Genomic DNA, 18,599 nt, shown 5'->3' on the forward strand with positions numbered 1-18,599 from the left:
ATTATGATTAGTCATCATGTTGATGTATCAATTCACCATTTTATATCAGTCCTGAGGTTAGAAAATTGTGATGTCATATTTGAGTCTGTGATGTTTTCTTCTAATGAAGTTTAGCTGACTAGACTTCAGATGAACTGATGGATCATACACCACAGATCGTTTTGTCAGTTCCTATTGTAACACAGGTTTCTTTAAATTTCGTCAGTTCCTGTTGTAACCCACTTCTGGTCTGAGATGGTAATGCAGTGACATGCATTGATGGTAATGCAATGACACCTCACTTACATTTCTCAGTTTAGTCATTAACATCAGCTCATTAACATCAGCTCTCTCCAGGCTTCAAAATACAGGAAAATCTAAATCTCAACTCCATAGAAGTTACATTTGAATTATAAACACTACAGAAAGTCTATCTTCTATGTGCCAAGTTCCAAAAAGACAAACACAAATTGTATTGAAATTCGAGTTAAATGTTATTATTAATTTAACTTAATTTTAAGCTGATTAAAAACAACATTTAAACCAAATTGTAAAACTCAGCTAGCAAAAAAGTTACGTTTCGGTTACTTATCAGCTAAAAGTCGGAGAAATCATAACAGTTCATTTTTAGCACATTTTTGTTTAGCTTGAAAAATAAAAGTACTATTTATTATTTCTAAGGTAGAAGCTAAATTCATGGTATTGTTTATTTTAAATATATAAATATCATTCAAGGAAGTAAACGGTATTTTGAGAATACAGAGCTTAAAGCTTTTAAGAATTTAAATATTTTAAGCTAAGTTTCTACAAGCCATATAAATGTAAAAGATAAACTTCATTTAGCAAAGTTCAGATTTTCTTTTAATATAATTCTAAATATCTGTAGGCTAATTTAAGTTTACATTTGTCTGAATGAGGATGTTGGGTAACAAGGGTTATTAAAGGGAAATAACACACTTTCAGCATGTCATCATGCTAATTCCTACATTGTTTAGCCAAAATATAGCTTCTAAAAATAGTAGAAGCTAGATCTGTGTGTTGATATGTGCAAGTGCCTTCTCTGTTTCGTGACACTGGAGATTCTGGAGATTTTGTGGTTTCTTCTTGACTCTCAAATGTGAAGTTGTTTGTGAAGCTGCACTATAGCCTGCTTTTGATTTTTTTTTTTTATTATTAACAAGCCGTGGGGTTTCTGTGGTCAGGTCAGGATGCTCTTTGTTAGAGAGACACACACACTTACAGACACTCTATAAATTATAGTGCCAGATTACCCATCTCTATTTCCACAGATTTTCTGTTTTTGGGAAGCAGGTCAGCTGAGGTTTGTCTTTGCCAATGCATATCGCCTTCTTGCAGTGTTTTTCCATTACGTAATGATGCAGTTATGCTGGAAACACTGCCAGATCACTGCTTCACAACTACTGTAACAATACAGCGCCACTTGGTGGATAAGAAACCATCAGCTGCCGCATGCAGCCTTCACAGCATTGCTCTGTTTTAGCTACAACTAACTCAGTGTACTTCTAAATAAAAAGGTGATATATCAGTGAAAGTCTTCAACCCACGATTGTTTTGAAGAAAAACATATCTCACAATACCTCTATGCAAACAAAGATAATCTGACAGACTCAAAACTCACCTTTGTGCAGATCTTCATTTCTCATCATAGACTGTTAGCATCAAACTCATTATCACTACTCAGTTCTCAATCTCTTTTAACTAGCAAACAGCTAGGTAGCATTAGCAGAAGGATGCTATCAGTGCTAATAGTTAAAACTGAAATCATTCAAAAACTAAATCAATCACCCCACTCCTATTTCCTCATGATGGATGATAACATCAGATTATCATAGAGAATCTCCATCATTCCTTCAGTGTGGAAATTCTTCATTACTGTTTTATTTTCTCCAGAGCTTTTAAACAAGTCTTCACAGTTTGGTCTTTGCAGCTTTGATAAAGCTGAATTAAAAACTCTCCCCAAAGATTACAGGAAGTGAATTTACCCTGCTTTTACATACTTTCAGTTTTTGTGAAACACATTTCAAGCTAATGTTAGCTAAAAAAAAAAAGCGATAGCTCGTTTTTCAAATTTTACTTGTAGTATTAAACTAAAAATTGCACTGTAAGGACCTATGTTCCCCAGATTTATGTGTTTAATAATGCAGGGCTGTCAAGCCACGCATTTCGGTCTTTTCTCATGCTCTCCCACCACACATTGTATTTCTCATGCAGGAAAACTTTTTGACTATTTATCATATATTTAATAAGCCACAGCGCCCAAAATGTATCTGTCCGCAAAGCTGTCTCTATGGAACCGGGCAGGAATCAAGCGTGTCTCCACTGGAGTTCTTAGTCAGGCCTGACACTTATCAGCCAATCAAAAAAAAAGAGGCTACACAATAGCCAAACAGAAAATAGCACTATTGTATGTGGGTAAGATTTAACACAACAACCAATGAAAAAAAAAAAATTCATTTGAGAGGGTATTTTTTAATGGTCGGTTTGAACGAAACCTCAACACAAAACCGCTTGTCTCTGGACGGGACATTGTCCTCAATCATGACCCTAAAAATAGCTGGGCTTGAGCCGAACTGTTTTAAATGGGAGCAACATTACAAATGATAAAGGAGTCCAAAAAGGCAACAAACACTTACAATAAACAACACCAGTCATAATCTCTCTCTCTCTCTCTCTCTCTCTCTCTCTCTCTCTCTCTCTCTCTCTCTCTCTCTCTCTCTCACTAAATTGAACAAATACTTTGTATTTGTTTAAAATGTGGTCAGTGATCCTGGTGAAACTTTTTTTTTGGGGGGGGGTGTTGGGGTGTTGTGTGTGTGTGTGTGGGGGGGGGGTTTGTTGTGGGGTTGGAAATGTCACTCTTGTCTGTCTTCAAACTTGAGAGCCCTGATAATGGAACACAAAGAACATGTTCTGGCTAGTATTATTAGCATGAAACTTTCTGGATAACAAACAGGTCTAATTATTTTTACTAGTTCAAGAATCAACCAGATAACAAAATCAACCAGATAGCTTGCCAAGCCCAGAAGGTATATGGAACATATATGGTTTTAATTTCTAATCTTAGCTGGCTAGGAAGCTAGTTGGTTATTTGGTGTTAGCTAGAATCTTTCTTAATAACTAGCATGTTTTTTTATTTAGTAGTAGTTTGAAAATTCAAGCTACATTTTTAATAAAAGTTAAATTAAAATATCTATTTAAAAAACCCACATTATAAACTGTTTAACTATCTGGCAGGCTGATATTAGCAAAAACTTTCCTGGAAGCTAGCATGTGCAGTCGTTTTTATTAGTGTTATTAAACTGGCACAAGATATATAAAAGAAACTGTTTCATATTGTCAGCTTTCATTTGCTTGTTAGTGTACTAGGTAGCTAGCTGGCCAGTAATAATAGCTAGAAATGTTTGTGATAGCTAGCATATTTGATCATTTTAGTAGTGGTGCTAAACTGAAAATGGCAGAAAACGTAATTAACTTCCTAAGATGTATAAACATTAGTCTTTTGTTTGCATTAGCATACAAAAGTGAGCTAACAAGCTAACGCATAACGTTAGCTTGTTAGCTCACATGGTAGCTAGACACTTGAAATGTTCCTAATAACCAGCATGTATGTGCATTTTAGATAAGCTAAAAATCAACCAGAAAACTAGCAACGCTACAATTTATCTCAACCAGAAGCCATTTAAATTGCTAATGTTATTTTGTTTGCTAGCTATGTAGGTAGCTGGCTAGTTAATATGGGTTTTAGTCAGTTTTGTAATGTAACGGAGTACAAATACTTTGTTACCGTATTTAAGTAGAAATTTCACATGAAAACCAATTTAAATTCAAATTTCACATGAAAACCCTTCCCTATTTAAATTTATGTCAACTTTCACTTTTACTCCACATTTTCTAAATAAAATGTATACTTATATATATAGTGCTATATATATTTCCACTAAGCATCTTCGTTACTCGTTACTACAAAATAAAATCAGCAGAAATGTGTGCGACTGCAATAAGGGAGATTTGGCGAATCACTACACCTAGATTGCATTACACAACTCCGCACGCTCTATTTCAGCATAATGTTGCCAAAAGGAGGCGGAAGCACAACTGAAACCGCCATGGAAGCACCTACTGGAGGACCTCCCGTTATCTTAGACTAGGAGTGGCCAACCGGTCAGAGACCAAGAGCCACATTTTTTACTGTGTTACCACAAAGAGCCACATCATACACATGGGCACACATGATCATCACCCTTTTTCCCCTGCCATTTTGAGAGCGAACTTGACACAAATTGTTTACTCAAATGATCTTGCTCCTACTGGGAAACTTTGAGGTGTTTTCATCCCACTCACATGCGCGTTTGCCGAAAATACAGTATTGAACTCAAGCGAAGCGAACACACATAAGAAAAAGACACACAATCTTCGATATGAACGTAAGAGCCGCATGAAACCGGGCAAAGAGCCCTGGGTTGACCGCCCCTGTCATAGATGACACCCCGACGATAGTGGAGAACAGGGTACAAGAAGATAACGTTATACACCCGTGGCCATATTTGCAAGAAATCTTTCTATACATGTACTGGAATGAGAGAATTCTTCCTACCGGATGAAAGATTCTTCCTACCGGATGAAGTGCCACTCATACCTACCGAAAATCACTGAAATTTTACTTTTTACTTTTACTTCAAATACATAAGTACATTAAATATCAGAAAATTACTTTTGATACTTAAGTACAGTATATATCAGATACTTTAAGACTTTTGCTTGAGTGATATTCTAAAAGGCAACTTTTTAGTCTTTTTGTAGTACGATACTTGTACTTTTACTCAAGTATTGCTTTCTAGTACTTAATACAACACTGGTTTTAGTGCATTTAGCATGCAGGTTTGGAGAAGCGCAGAGCTGGAGGGAGGGTGTTTTCTCTGTCTTTATTGAGACTGATAAAGTCATGTTTACAATTAAGCTGCTTTGCGGCTAATAGTGCAAATATCTGAGGAGATCAAGTAATGACAAGAATAAGAGATATACAGTCATATACATTTTTCTAAACACGTCGCTGCCATATTTCAGATCTTAGTGAATGTGTGGAGAGTCTTGCTTGCTTAATAGTAGAGAAATAGTTTTTATCGATCACAGGAGTCAAGTTTAAACCACTATTTACATCTATAAATCACGCATGGCTCAATGGTGGAGCTGTAGCTCAGAAACATCCTGCATGATATTCTGGTGCTAATCTGGTGCTGTGTGTGTGTGTGTGTGTGTGTGTGTGTGTGTGTGTGTGTGTGTGTGTGTGTGTGTTTATGCCACATTCAAATTAAAGCATAGTTTGTCTATGCGAAAATCACAACATTTAAAATGTGTATGTGTGTGTGGGTGTGTGTGTGTAAGATAGAGAGAAAGAGAGACAATTGACACAGTTGTATTTTCCAGCCTGACGTTAAATCTCTCTCCTGTGGGATGCTGATTACTTCAGTGCTACAGGTAAGAGGTTAAATGGTTAGCCATGTCCATGATACTGATCTGAGGCCTGTTACTGACCTGAGGACATGTCCATGTGTGAGGTGTGGTATATGTGCAACGCTACTGGCTGTAGTGGATATCATTTAAGCCTTTTGAGCTTGTGCCTCTCTGAGCTCCAGGTTCAGAGGAATTGCATGGACATACAGAATTATATCAGAGACAGTTCACTGATCATTGAAAGTCTTTAGAGGGAGGATGATGTCCAGTCCCTACTCCGTATATTCAGACTGGGTTTGTTTCCTGTTCCTTAGTGCTTCCTGTTTCTCCCTCGTGAGCTTTAGTGGATGGAGGAGGTATTTAAATCTGACTAAAGATGTCACTGACGTTTTGACAAGAAGATGCTGATGCCAATGGCAAGTGAGACCATGACGAGCATGCCGGCTATCATGAAGAACGCCCTGCATGTGGGAATCCGTAGGAGGCGGCTGAAGAAGGGACAGATGCCTCGGCGTGAGTCTTGCTCACAGTCTGTGCTGACAGGCCCTCCGAGGTCCAGGCTGCGGCGCTGGTTACTCTGCGATGCTGGTATGGAGCTGGGAATGCGCTTGACCTGAAGCTTACCTCTGTTGCGATTGAAGCGAATGCTGTAAACGTGCTGCATGGCTTCTGGCAGGCAGGACAGCACCACTACGTCCGTGTCCAGTTTGGGCAGGCCGAAGTTAGGCAGTGGGGTGTAGGCTCTGCATAGAGGACACTGCAAGCTCTCGGGCTGTGAGGATTTAATGTTTATGCGTGCCAGGCACTCCAGGCAGAATGTGTGGCCGCACTGCAGCACCTTGGGCGTGTTGAAGACGTTGTTGAACTGACTGAAGCACACGGCACACTCCAGCTCTGGCAAGTCATCAGGACTGTATCCTTGAACTATAGAGACATCAGGCTCCGTGGGCACGCCGGGGCCGTCTGCTGCGTAAGGAGAGTGCTCCATGCCTGGATGAGGAAGAACTGTGAGGGTGAGGTAGACAGAAATCTGATGAGTCAGTGGTGCAGCTGCCAAAATGCTGCTGGTCTGAAAAACAAACACACAGAGATTAGAGATTAGGATTCACCAAAGAAAGAGAGTTTGCTGATGCTTAAGTCATATTCAATGTTAATAGCATGTTTACTTTGGAAATTCAAATGACAAATATTGAAGAGAAAAAACTTGAGGTCATGCAAATCAGCACAACAGCATAGCAGCTCAGGCCTGTTTACTGGTGGTGTGTGTTATAACTTTAGCCTGGTATGGAGATATGCATCATGTGTGTATTCACTTCATTCAAAGCCAGAATTTTTTACACCATCAGCACTAAAATTAATTAATAGTTGATTCATTACTGACAGTAGTGCAGCCGCACATTGCAGGTTTATTTTAATGCACTTGTTGTAATACGTTATTGTTTCTATAGTAACAGGGACTTGTAAAAGATAAGGCTGAAACTTTAAATTTTCCCATAGCTGTGTGACAACAAGGACTAACACTGTAACTCTGCTAAACACTAAATGTAAGTATAAATGGATAAAAAGCATGGCATAACCTCCTTAAAAATATAAATATAAGATTGTAATGTAAACAGTAATTTGCTGTGGGATGAGAGGAATAAAACTCCCAGACGTGCTGGTACTGGAAAATAACCTTCAGAGAGGGGACAGCAACAGTGGTTCTTCACTCTCTCTCACACACACACACACACACACACACACACACACACACACACACACACACACACACACACACACACACACACACACACACACACACACACACACACACACACACACACACACACACACACACACACACACACACACACACACACAAGGCTGCGATTATAATAGTGACGTTTCACCTACCTGGACCTCCCACTCTCTCCGTACAGACCCTCCATCATTGTGGCTCTGCAGTTGAAGGCTTCCTGAACCCTTTCTCCTTCTCTCTAGATGTCTGTCTAAACTGTTTCTCTCTCTCTCTGTCTCTCTCTCTCTCTCTCTCTCAGTTCCTGCATTAGTACTCTGGAGTTCACAGTGTGTGGTGGGTTTTGCATACAGGAATAACATGCACCAGGAAACACACAGAGTAGTCAAATATACTGTAGCTGAGAGACTCAAAGACAGAGACAGACAGAAACAGTGAGAGAGAGAAAAAGTGTGAGAGAGAGAGAGAGAGAGAGAGAGAGAGAGAGAGAGAGAGAGAGAGAGAGAGAGAGAGAGATGAGTGTGTATGTGAAAATGTGTTAGGAAGGTCAGTGGCAATTCAAACAATATTTTTGTATTAATGCACTTGTTCTAATGTGTTATAGTTTCTATAGCAACAGCTCACTCACAGGTGGATGCTCCAGGTATTAAAATATTGTGTGTGTATATATATATATATATATATATATATATATATATATATATATATATATATATATATATATATATATATAATTTATGGAAGGAGTCTCCAGTGTCATTAAATCTGACTCTAAACATTTCCCCTTTTTGTTCAGGTTTTGTCATTTATCGTCCCATAAATATATCCTCATAAAAAGTCCAACACATACATGATTTATGATTTTTGGAACTGTTTATTTTTAATATTTACAATTGTATAAACTATTATGACACTGGATTTTTTTTTAAATAAATTTTAAAAAATGCTACATTCAATTTGAAGCATAGTTTGGTGTAAAATAAAATCATATCACTGGCACTACCAAGCTAAAGTAGCTAAGAGTTAACAGATATTTGTTTCACCATTATGTTTATATTCACATACAAACTGTTTCATGAAGCAGCAGTGAGAGTCTGTAGATGAGAATGATCCTAAAAGTCCGGTCAGTCACCGGAACAGAACAATTTAACCTTCAGAGTCCTTTGTCTTAATCTTCAACTTGTTTCTGTACAGCTGATCACTTGATGTTTCTTATTGATGTGTTGAGACTACTGTGTGTGAAAATCTCAGATCAGCAGTTTCTGAAAATCACAAACTCAAACATTAAGAGCCACTGAGAGATCACTAAGAAACCACAGAGAGATCACTGAGAGATCGCTGAGATCACGTTGCTCTTCCCCATTCTGATGTGAACATGAATTGAATTTACAATGAATGAATGAATCATCTGCATGACTTGATGCTCTGCTGCCTGCCGATTGGCTGATCAGATTGCTGATTTTAATGTGTGTATAAATAATAAGTAGTTTAAAACGTTTAAAACGTGGTGTTTGTCTTTCCAGATCTCCAGCAGAACAACTCAGTTTAGCAGATCGCAAGAAATCTACAAAAAAAACCCTGATTGATTCACTTCCTGCACTGAGTCGATTTAAGTCGATTCAGAGTCAAATGGGTTTTTATACGTGAAGCTACATTTGCATTGTTTGTTTTGAACCAAATGGGACATACCTGTACACATCTTCCAATGAGTTTGCTGCCTCACTGTGTGTGTGTGTGTGTGTGTGTGTGTGTGTGTGTGTGTGTGTGTGTGTGTGTGTGTGTGTGTGTGTGTGTGTGTGTGTGCGTGTGCGCGTGTGTGAATGCCCTTCCGGTTTGGGTACAGTGTTCTTATGTTCATTAGTGGTTAGTAAATGCAAAGCAGAAATGGAGAAAGGAAAAACCAAAGCATTCTCCTTATCAATGAACGCAGTAGAGATCCTGTGTTGTGCCATGACAGTGCCATATTGGCAGTTTCTTTGCATAATTTGTTTGAAAAAAGAGAGCAAACATCATGGCTTGGTGCTTGTTTCTTTGGTGTGTTTAAGACAGACAGGATAAAGTGGATGCCAATACTTTGTGTAGTGCAACAGATAGAGAGTAACTGCACACCTACAGCACGGACAGTGGCCGGAGCTTCTGGAAGGACCACTGGGTGATAAGGTCTCAGTGATCTGTGATAGATGGCAGTGTTTCCCTAATTAAGAAATCCTCTCCTGCTCCAAACAGGAAGTTGGCGTTAGTGCTGGTCAGAAGCGTGCCACCTCCCTGATGCTAGGGCTCGTCCCCTGTGACAGCTGCAGCTGGTGGAGGCCTGAGTTGTAGCTAGCACACAGGAGAGTGTTGGAGTCGCACGGCGCTAACGACGACAACGGCCCTGAGCCGTCTAGATACAGAGTGAACAAACATGCTACAAACAAACAAACACACACACACACACACACACACACACACACACACACACACACACACACACACACACACACAGGAAGAGTTTAGTATATCCTTAATCTAGATTATTTATGTTCATCATTCGTTTTCTGTATCAGAGTGAATTCTGTCACAGTGAGCACACTCAAAAGCTGTAGTCTGCTCATATGATCTCACTCATCTAGATTAGACTCTATATTAGATCAGTGGCTGTTTGACTCCTTTTGGGGTGTTACTGACACCAGAGTTGAACACAGAAGTAAACACTGAGACAGCTAAGGAGCACAGCTCAGTGATGTAAAAGCAGGTTGATGAGCTTCAGAAAATTCAGCTGAAGTGAAGTCCCACAAAGCAGCTGAAATACACTGAGGTGCTGAGTGTGAGTGGCTGTTCAATCAACTACATCAACTAGTGAACAACGGTTAACAGTTATGAGACTATTGTGTGTGTGTTACCGGCTGTATTCTGGTCCCAGATCTTAACTGAGCTGTCGTGTGATGAAGAGGCGATGAGCGCAGGAGAGCCAATGCTCGGGGGGAGAAACACACAGCACGCCGTCGTCTGAACATGTCCTCTGTATTCAACCACCTTACAGCCTGGTTGTCTTAGGTCCCACAGCTTCACACACACACACACACACACACACACACACACACACACACACACACACACACACACACACACACACACACACACACACACACACACACACACACACACACACACACACACACACACACACACAGTAATCAGATACACACAGGCAACAGCAGTGCCAGCTGTTCCATAAATAGTAATCAAAAACATGTAAGACACACAAACATGTAACACACACACACACACACACACACACACACACACACACACCGTAGCCTCACAGCCGTGACCCCCAAAGCCGTTGCTGCTGGACAGCAGGTGGTAGTGGTTCACACTCACGTCACAGTGAGTCTGGATGTACTGCTTAGCTGGAAATGTGTTTGTCACCTGCCATGTCCGACTATCCCACACTCTGTAACACACACACAAACTGTGTTCACTGAATCTGATGTGTCATTGAAATGAAACCCGAATAAAAATAAAAATGATATTTTGGTTTGTGATGAAACCTCACCTGATGGTTTTATCTTCTGAGGTTTGGACTATTGATGTTCCTCCAGGAACCCAGCACAGATGAGTTACCTGATACAGAGAGAGAGACGGTCAGAGAGAGAGAGACAGAGTGTGTGTGTAAGGTGTGAGGTGAGGTGTATGTGCTCTCTGTCACCAGGTTGCGTGAGATGGTGTTTCTGTGTAAACACTTCCCACTCTCAACATCCCACAGACACATAGAGTTATCACGAGAGCCAGTACACAGCTTGGACCCGTCTGAAATGTGGATTATTATTATTATTATTATCATTATTATTATTATTAACAGCAAGGTTTGGTCAAAGAGCAGCTGTGTGTGTGTGTGTGTGAGACCTGGGCTGACAGCGACTCCATTGACGACGAGCTCATGTCCACAGAATGACTGGATGGGGTTAGGGCCACCAGTAAAATCCCACATCAACACTGATTTATCACGTGATGCGCTGAAGATCCATGTACTGCCTGCAAAACAACCCAGCTACACAAACACACACAGAGTCAGCTGGTTGTCATGAGAATGGTGTGTTCATTCTGTGATGAGGGTGTAAAAGGTTACCTTGGTGATCTCCTTGCTGTGGCCATGAAAACATCTGCACACTTTTCCTGCTCTCCAGTCATACACCACAACCACCTGAGCGAGAACAGAGCCACACTTCATTAAACAACACATTACCCACAGATCCTAACCCACACACACACAGCTTACTCACCTGATCACTCCCACCCGACACACACAGGTCAGAAGTCAACGGGGTCACACAGTTGACGGCATCAGAATGGGCAGGCTCATACTGCACCACCTGGGCGGCAGGTGTAGACACCGCCTCCTCTCTGGCTCTGTACAGATAAGGTGAAAATGAATGACAGAGCTGACATTAGTGAGTTTTTTTAGGTAAGGTGTCTCACCTGTAGAGGTCAGAGCGACGCCGCAGTTTACTCTGCAGTTTCCCCATGCTGCTGGAGAGCACACTCACGATGCCTCCCGCATGTCACACCTGTACACACACCTGTACACACACCTGTACACACACCTGTACACACACCTGTACACACACCTGTACACAGACACACACAAGATCATCAAGTTTGGTTCTTGATTACAGAAAGATAAATGTTGATATTGTGACTGATGATGTAGACACAGTGCAGATTTTTTGCGATGCTGTATATATAACTGGATCTGTTTCTAACATGTTCCCGTATTTCTCTAAAGTAATCATTACTGCTTGTCTGATCGCTTTGTCAGTGTTTTATCCAGTGTTTTATGTCAGTGTGATCACGCTCAGCTTCTCACAGTTTAAATACTGTTAACTGCAGGTGCAAATGTATGCTTATGTAATTAGACCAATTATTATGCATTATTCATTTGCATAAACATGTCATTTTATTAACAAGTTGTCCAACATAAGAGCTCTGTATAGAATGAAGTTATTAGTGATCTAGTTTTTTATTTATTTATTCCCCAGCAGGTTGGAAGCAGCTGAATCCTATTAAGTGAGTTGATCCTCTCACACAGAGCATTAACAGCAGCTCACAGAGACAACATGGCGCTGCTGCACCTTTCTACACCACATCCGACCTGATCCTGCACTTTCTTTACACAGAAGATAGTAGAAAGTCATAGAGCACAAAGCCTAAATCACTGGGCTTTAATAGGGAGCTGCTAGCATGCTCTCTCTCTCTCTCTCTCTCTCTCTCTCTCTCTCTCTCTCTCTCACACACACACACACACACACACACACACACACACACAGATTAACTACACAACCACGCGGCACAAACGGATAGACTTACCGTATATAACTGTATATAAACAGAAAAGTTGTGCTTGTTTTTATTCTTTACTGGGTTTGATGAAGCTCATAAAAACTCATTGCTACTCGCGTGAACTTCAGAAGTTCATTCACGTCTCCGCGGCGACGCTTCCCCCGTTGCCAGGTGAGTCCACGTCACGTGACCGCGGTGGGCGGTGCCTGTGTGAGACGTCACACTAAGGCGGATGTAAACATTTTTGACTTCATTTCTTTACTTTGTATATTAACAATACAACAGGATGTTCAATAGTTTACGTGTTAAATAGTTTTTAAGACAAACATTAACGATAATAAAGGCGAAACAATCAGTTTACTCCATGCTTCATTTATAAAACCAAATCCTTTACTTTTATAGTTTAGTCTTAACTTTATTAGGGCTCCTAAATCCCAGTTTACAAATGGAAAACTTTTATCTGCTCAATACTTCTTGTTTATTTGGGGGAAATATCTGCTTACGCAAGCTTGTTAAAAAATCCCCTCCGATAATGAATTATTCTCCAGTGAGATATAAACACACACTAAGGTCCACACAAGCCCACTACAGGAAACAGGTCAGAGGAAGTGAATCACTTCAGAGTCACTGATGATTACACATGACATGAGGGTGACACAGGGTTTTATGAACAAGCCTTTAATATAAAACCTCCTAAATATTTATAAACATACAACTTACTGAAAAGTAACACAATCTCAGCTGAGTCTCCACACACACACACACACACACACACACACACACACACACACACACACACACACACACACACATATATATATATATATATATATATATATATATATATATATATATATATATATATATATATATATATTCACTCACACATTCAGAAGCGTTTATCTGATGAGGGTTTGAAGTACTGGAGAAGGCTGCCGCTGTTAGAGCGCTTCGCCACAGGTCTCTTTTCTCGAGTGGTGGTTGTGCGTCTGGCTGTGTGTTTCTGTGACATTTTGAGTGTGAGTTTGCTCTGCCTCCACTCTGTGCGCAATTCCCTCTGCATGTCTGGGGGAAGCTGGGAGAACACGTACGGATCTACGTTAGGAGGAACGTCAGGAACATCATGATCAGCGGGTACACGCTCTTCAGCACTGACATCACCCAGCTCCTCTGTCCCACTGCTCGGCTGGGTGATGAGGTCATCAGCGTGTGCTGTGGGTAGAGCTGAACTGATACGATGCTCCTGTCTCTCAATGGAATCCTCCTGGAAGCTGGACATGAGCTCGCTCTGGATGTGCCATGGGAGAGCTCTGAACACGTCAGGGTCCACGTCAGGGGGGAGCTCGGGAACAATGACAGATTTTATGGAATCTGCTGTGAACTTGCTGGGATCAGAGCACTCCAGTACAGGAGGCACAGAGGAAGTGGCTTTGATTGTCTGCTGAAAAAACAGTGATGATGATGTTTCTTTGTTGTTATTGCGGGTCATTGTTTCACACAGAGCCTCTAGTTGTGTAAAGCCGTAAGGAGCGTCACACAGACTGTGTGTGGAGGTGTGTGAACGGGTGTGTGTAGGGCTATGCGTAGGGGTGTGTGTGGAGGTGTGTGTTGAGGTGAAGAAGGAGCTGATGGTGTTCCTGTTGGAGGGTTTGGTCTGCAGGTTGGTAAAGCACACATTCAGCAGTGTTAAGTGAAAAGGCTCTCTGACGTCCACCAGTTTGTGTAAGAGCTTCATCGCCATGGAAACCAGCTGAGGCACCGCCTCTGAGCAGCCTCAACAAACAAAGAAACAAACTGTAAATGTGAGACATGGACAATAAAATCCTGTGTTCAGTGTGTGTGTGTGTGTGTGTGTGTGTGTGTATGTACCATTAATGATCCTGTGTGCAGTGTGTGTTGGAATGGGACTCTGTCTGCTTTCTCGGCTGAACCAGCGGCTCAGTGCACTGCTACGCCTCAGAGTCAGCTTCAGAGTCTGAGGAAGCCTGCCGTCCTTATGCATCCTACACACATGCACGCACACACACAAACATACAGAGTGTGTGTTGTTGTTTCAGTTTATTTTTTTTTAGTGTGTTGTGTTATTTAAAGCGTTTCTCTCTCTCACCTCTCACTCAGACTGAGCAGCAGCTCTGTGATTTTACTCTCTGCTTCACTCAGTGTGGAGATTTTCTTAAAAGAGTCTTCATCACTCAGAGACTGTAACAACACACACACACACACACACACAGTATGTCTGTCTCTCTGTGTTTGTGTGTTCTTCAGAAAACGGGTTATTTGATTTTGATACCACTGCAGGAGTGTAAAAGACCTTTCACACACTTCAGTGGTGTTACTCCTGGGGTGTTACCTGTGGGGGACCAGCAGGGGTAACAGGTGAAAGATCAATACCACAGGCGAGGCTCTGAATGCGTTTAGCATTAGCTTCTCCAAACTCACACACCAACTGTCTGAGAGGGAAAAGCTGCAGATCTCTGACACTGAACACACTTAGAGCCTTCAGTCTCTCAGCTGTCCTGTGACCGATTCCTGTTTTACACACACACACACACACACACACACACACACACACACACACACACACACACACACACACACACACACAATCAGACAGTGTGCACATATTACAGTGTCAACACAGTGCGTGTATTTTGAGACAGGTGCGATAACATAGCAGGAAGTGTGAGAGGAGGTGGAGTTACCCGGCACTCCGCTCGTTCCGTTCAGGCTGCTCATCAGCTGGGAGACGCTCTGAGGCAGCAGTGTGGTCTGCTGGTTGGGTTTGAACGTCCCAGACACCAGCTTAGCTAAGAGCTTGCTGTTAGCCACACCAGCACAGGAGGTCAGGCTCAGTCTGGAGAAAAGCGCCTCCCGCAGCTCACACGCTATGACTGAGCCGAGAGCCAGACTCACATGGTCCTGTATGGAAACGCTGGAGACTGCATGCACACACACACACACACACACGGGGTTTAACCGTCATCGAGGGATCACCTGCACTGTGACATCAGCGTCACCCACAGTGTAATGTCATCAGTGTTTTGTGTGTATGTTTGAGTGATTTCCTCACCATCATGTTTGTAGATGTGACCAACAAACGAGAGCTCAGAGATGTCTGTGTTCCTCCTTCTGCTCTCCACCAGCTCCGTCACATCCACAAAGTTCTCATCTAAGCCCAACCTCTCTACTAGAGGGCAGTAGGACATCAGCAGCTCTAAACACAAACATACATGAGTGTATACATACACAGACACACATCATCTGTTCAACCTTTCACCTCTCAATCTATTCATCTGTAGCTATCTGTCTATCTTTCCTTCATCCATACATCCATCCCACAATCCATATCTCGTTCATACACATCTCTCTCTATATATATCTCATCCATCCATCTGTCTATCTTGCTATCCATTTATCTCTCCACACATCCCTTAATCTTTCTATCCATATATTTGTTGATACATTCATCTGTCTATCCATCTATGCATATTTCATAGTGGACATCTACATGGATGTATCACTCTGTCTCTCCATCTGTTCATCTTTATATTCCCATTTCACACACAGCAGACGTGTGTGTGTGTGTGTGTGTGTGTGTGTGTGTGTGTGTGTGTGTGTGTGTGTGTGTGTGTTACCTGTGGCCTTGTAGGAGGTCTCTCTGTAGACGTTGAGATCTTCTCCCCTGACCAGCACCAGGTCAGGACACTTCTCCAGAGCCTCCTTTACAGACATCATCTTGAACACACCCTGCTCCCTTGCTATGTAGTTACAGGTGACGATGAGGTACTTCTGCTGCACTCCTGTAATAGAAATCAAACATCCCAAACAAGCATCCCAAAAAGTCACACACCAGAACACAGCGCCTGTGTCTCAAAAACACTGCGCACAATCGGTGAGACATTACTAAAGTTCTCACCCACAGGTTTGGAGCGCAGGCCTGGATTACGTATCATCTCCACCTGAGCGTAGAAACAGTCCATATCAAAGTGCAGGATGACTCTGGGATTGTCCTTCACACTTCCAACTGGGAATCCTGAAACAACACAAACAACATTCATCAATCTATACATCCATACAGTGGTCTTCTTATTTATCTCTTTGGCTAGGCTTTCATCCATCCATCAAGCACAGCCCTGAGCTGTTCTTCAGCTCTCCCCCCTCTGGAAACCTGAAACCTTCTGTACCAATGAAACAGGAAGAGCTGAAACCTGAACTCTCTTTGAATTCAGATGAAATGCTTTTTACCTCAAAGAGTAGACAATAATAGCATCAGTGACTTACAGAGAAGAGAAAACTTACTCACTGCTCAACACTACAGTGTACTTCTATTCTCCTTAGAGGTTCTGCCATTTTACAAGTATTGTGTGCAATGAGTAGGGAATAGGGAGTGAAGATGTGAATACAATGTACAGAGCATTACACTACACTACATTACACTACACTACACTACATTACATTAAACTACAATACATTACACTACACTACACTACATTACACTACAGCACACAACACAACACAACATTACACTACACTACATTACATTAAACTACATTACATTAAACTACAATACATTACACCACAGTACATTACACTACACTACACTACGTTACACTTCACTACACTACATTACATTAAACTACAATACATTACATTACACTACACAACACTACATTATACTACACTACATTAAACTACAATACATTACACTACACTACATTACATAATGTAATGTATTATACTGTAGTGTCGTGTAATGTAGTGTAGTGTAATGTAGTGTAATACACACACACACACACACACACACATATATATATATATATATATATATATATATATATATATATATATATATATATATATATATATATATATATATATATATATATAAAGGGTTAACATGTTTATTTTTACATTCTCCCTTTTTGCATTTGTAATTTTTTTGACCCCTTAACAGATCTTGTATCAATTAAGAAACTTTAGATTTGATAAATAGGGGCAATTCTTTCAAAATAACTATTTACATCAACTAGAACAAACCTGTTACTTGAGTGAAGCATGAACTGTAAGAACAAGAAATTTGTACATGTTGTATTTTATTAGGCTCTATATAGTGTGTTAATCAAGTTCACTAACAGTTCTAATAAAGTTACTGTGTGTCGTTTATTGCTTTATAAGCACGTCCATTTACCTCAAAGGTTGCGTGAATGTGAATGAATGAGCTAAGTCTGTCTGTCTAGGAGGGGAAAAAAGGGGGTTGGGCAGAAATTAGAAAATAACGTATCTTGAGGTGAATTGAATATCGCACCAATTTTGTGATTGGCTGTTATGTGGTGTGGGGCCAGGGTGGGCCAAGCCTCTGATTGGGTGGACAAGGCCCACTGGCCCCCCCGTGGAGCCGGGCCTGCTACATTACACTACGTTACATTACATTACACTACAATACATTAAAGTACAATACATTACACTACACTACAATACATTACACTACATTACATAACATTACACTATATTTCACTACACTACATTACATTACACTACACTACACTACACTACACTACACATACATACTATAACCCAGTTGACAGATAAACATCAGTGACACATCAGGTGAGAAGGTCAGAGATATTGTTAATACCAGTGTCCAGAGTCGTCCACTCATTGTCCTCTTCCTCTGCTATCTCCATCACTCCATCAGCTCAGTTTGTGAAACTAAAACACCGCCATTTGAATAAACTGGCTTTTTCTGCGTATGCGCAGTGCGGATAACACAGGGTGCATGTCAAATCATCAGTACACAATCACAGATCCCTGGTGTTACAGTGCATACACATTCATCCTAAACCTAATTAAAATACTATATTTAATCATCTCAATACCGTTTTTGTCCTATTTACATTTTCCTTTGTTTATTTTTTGTTTTCTAGCTTAAAATGTAAATAATCACAAACTTATCCCCCCCCCAAATATTAATATTAGAATCAGCTACGCACACAGCCTGGAAATTTTTATTGTTTTTAAATAACGTTTTAAAAACACAAAGGATATTTATTTGTTAATTATTTTATATTTAATTATATTTACAAACAAAATA

The 18,599-nt window shown here is 40.8% G+C and overlaps 3 protein-coding genes across 4 annotated transcripts; all 3 read right to left on the minus strand.

The window, feature by feature from the left end:
* Window positions 1-4,903: 4,903 nt before the first annotated feature.
* On the minus strand, window positions 4,904-13,130 carry wdr31 (WD repeat domain 31). Its single transcript, XM_047818940.1, has 13 exons — window positions 13,012-13,130; window positions 12,536-12,714; window positions 11,648-11,760; window positions 11,452-11,578; window positions 11,298-11,372; window positions 11,075-11,219; window positions 10,878-10,978; window positions 10,725-10,792; window positions 10,481-10,622; window positions 10,069-10,231; window positions 8,252-9,593; window positions 7,345-7,586; window positions 4,904-6,520 (listed from the first exon to the last, which is right to left on the minus strand). Exons 3-11 carry the CDS (start codon window positions 11,692-11,694, stop codon window positions 9,433-9,435), a joined length of 1,029 nt encoding a protein of 342 aa, XP_047674896.1. The 5' UTR covers window positions 11,695-11,760; window positions 12,536-12,714; window positions 13,012-13,130; the 3' UTR covers window positions 4,904-6,520; window positions 7,345-7,586; window positions 8,252-9,432.
* LOC113656748 (E3 ubiquitin-protein ligase RNF183) lies at window positions 5,831-8,549 on the minus strand. Its single transcript, XM_047818694.1, has 2 exons — window positions 8,535-8,549; window positions 5,831-6,520 (listed from the first exon to the last, which is right to left on the minus strand). Exons 1-2 carry the CDS (start codon window positions 8,547-8,549, stop codon window positions 5,831-5,833), a joined length of 705 nt encoding a protein of 234 aa, XP_047674650.1.
* A 24-nt stretch (window positions 13,131-13,154) lies between the features above and the next one.
* Window positions 13,155-18,292, minus strand: poli (polymerase (DNA directed) iota). Of its 2 annotated transcripts, XM_027168142.2 has the most exons (9): window positions 18,144-18,292; window positions 16,425-16,541; window positions 16,144-16,308; window positions 15,579-15,722; window positions 15,211-15,447; window positions 14,859-15,037; window positions 14,616-14,707; window positions 14,378-14,511; window positions 13,155-14,281 (listed from the first exon to the last, which is right to left on the minus strand). In XM_027168142.2, the coding sequence occupies exons 1-9, from the start codon at window positions 18,190-18,192 to the stop codon at window positions 13,398-13,400; spliced, it is 2,001 nt and encodes a 666-aa protein (XP_027023943.1). In that variant the 5' UTR covers window positions 18,193-18,292; the 3' UTR covers window positions 13,155-13,397. The 2 variants fall into 2 exon arrangements, with proteins under 2 accessions (XP_027023943.1, XP_027023944.1); XM_027168143.2 differs by lacking the exon at window positions 18,144-18,292 and having other exon boundaries at window positions 16,429-16,547.
* Between the last annotated feature and the right edge of the window lie 307 nt (window positions 18,293-18,599).

The sequence above is a fragment of the Tachysurus fulvidraco genome, chromosome 9 (genome assembly GCF_022655615.1).
Source record: "Tachysurus fulvidraco isolate hzauxx_2018 chromosome 9, HZAU_PFXX_2.0, whole genome shotgun sequence".
Classification (NCBI taxonomy): domain Eukaryota; kingdom Metazoa; phylum Chordata; class Actinopteri; order Siluriformes; family Bagridae; genus Tachysurus; species Tachysurus fulvidraco.

What these genes read in the sequence shown, in the direction of transcription:
- wdr31 (XM_047818940.1), bottom strand. Translation starts at nt 11,694, where the DNA reads ATGGGGAAACTGCAGAGTAAACTGCGGCGTCGCTCTGACCTCTACAG. An exon ending in ACACCATCTCACGCAACCTG is followed by an intron (nt 10,793 to 10,877) that starts GTGACAGAGAGC and finishes TCTCTGTATCAG; the next exon opens with GTAACTCATCTGTGCTGGGT. An exon ending in GTCACGGCTGTGAGGCTACG is followed by an intron (nt 10,232 to 10,480) that starts GTGTGTGTGTGT and finishes GTGTGTGTGAAG; the next exon opens with CTGTGGGACCTAAGACAACC.
- poli (XM_027168142.2), bottom strand. Translation starts at nt 18,192, where the DNA reads ATGGAGATAGCAGAGGAAGAGGACAATGAGTGGACGACTCTGGACACT. An exon ending in GTGGACGACTCTGGACACTG is followed by an intron (nt 16,542 to 18,143) that starts GTATTAACAATA and finishes GTGTTGTTTCAG; the next exon opens with GATTCCCAGTTGGAAGTGTG. An exon ending in TGCACACAGGATCATTAATG is followed by an intron (nt 14,282 to 14,377) that starts GTACATACACAC and finishes TTGTTTGTTGAG; the next exon opens with GCTGCTCAGAGGCGGTGCCT.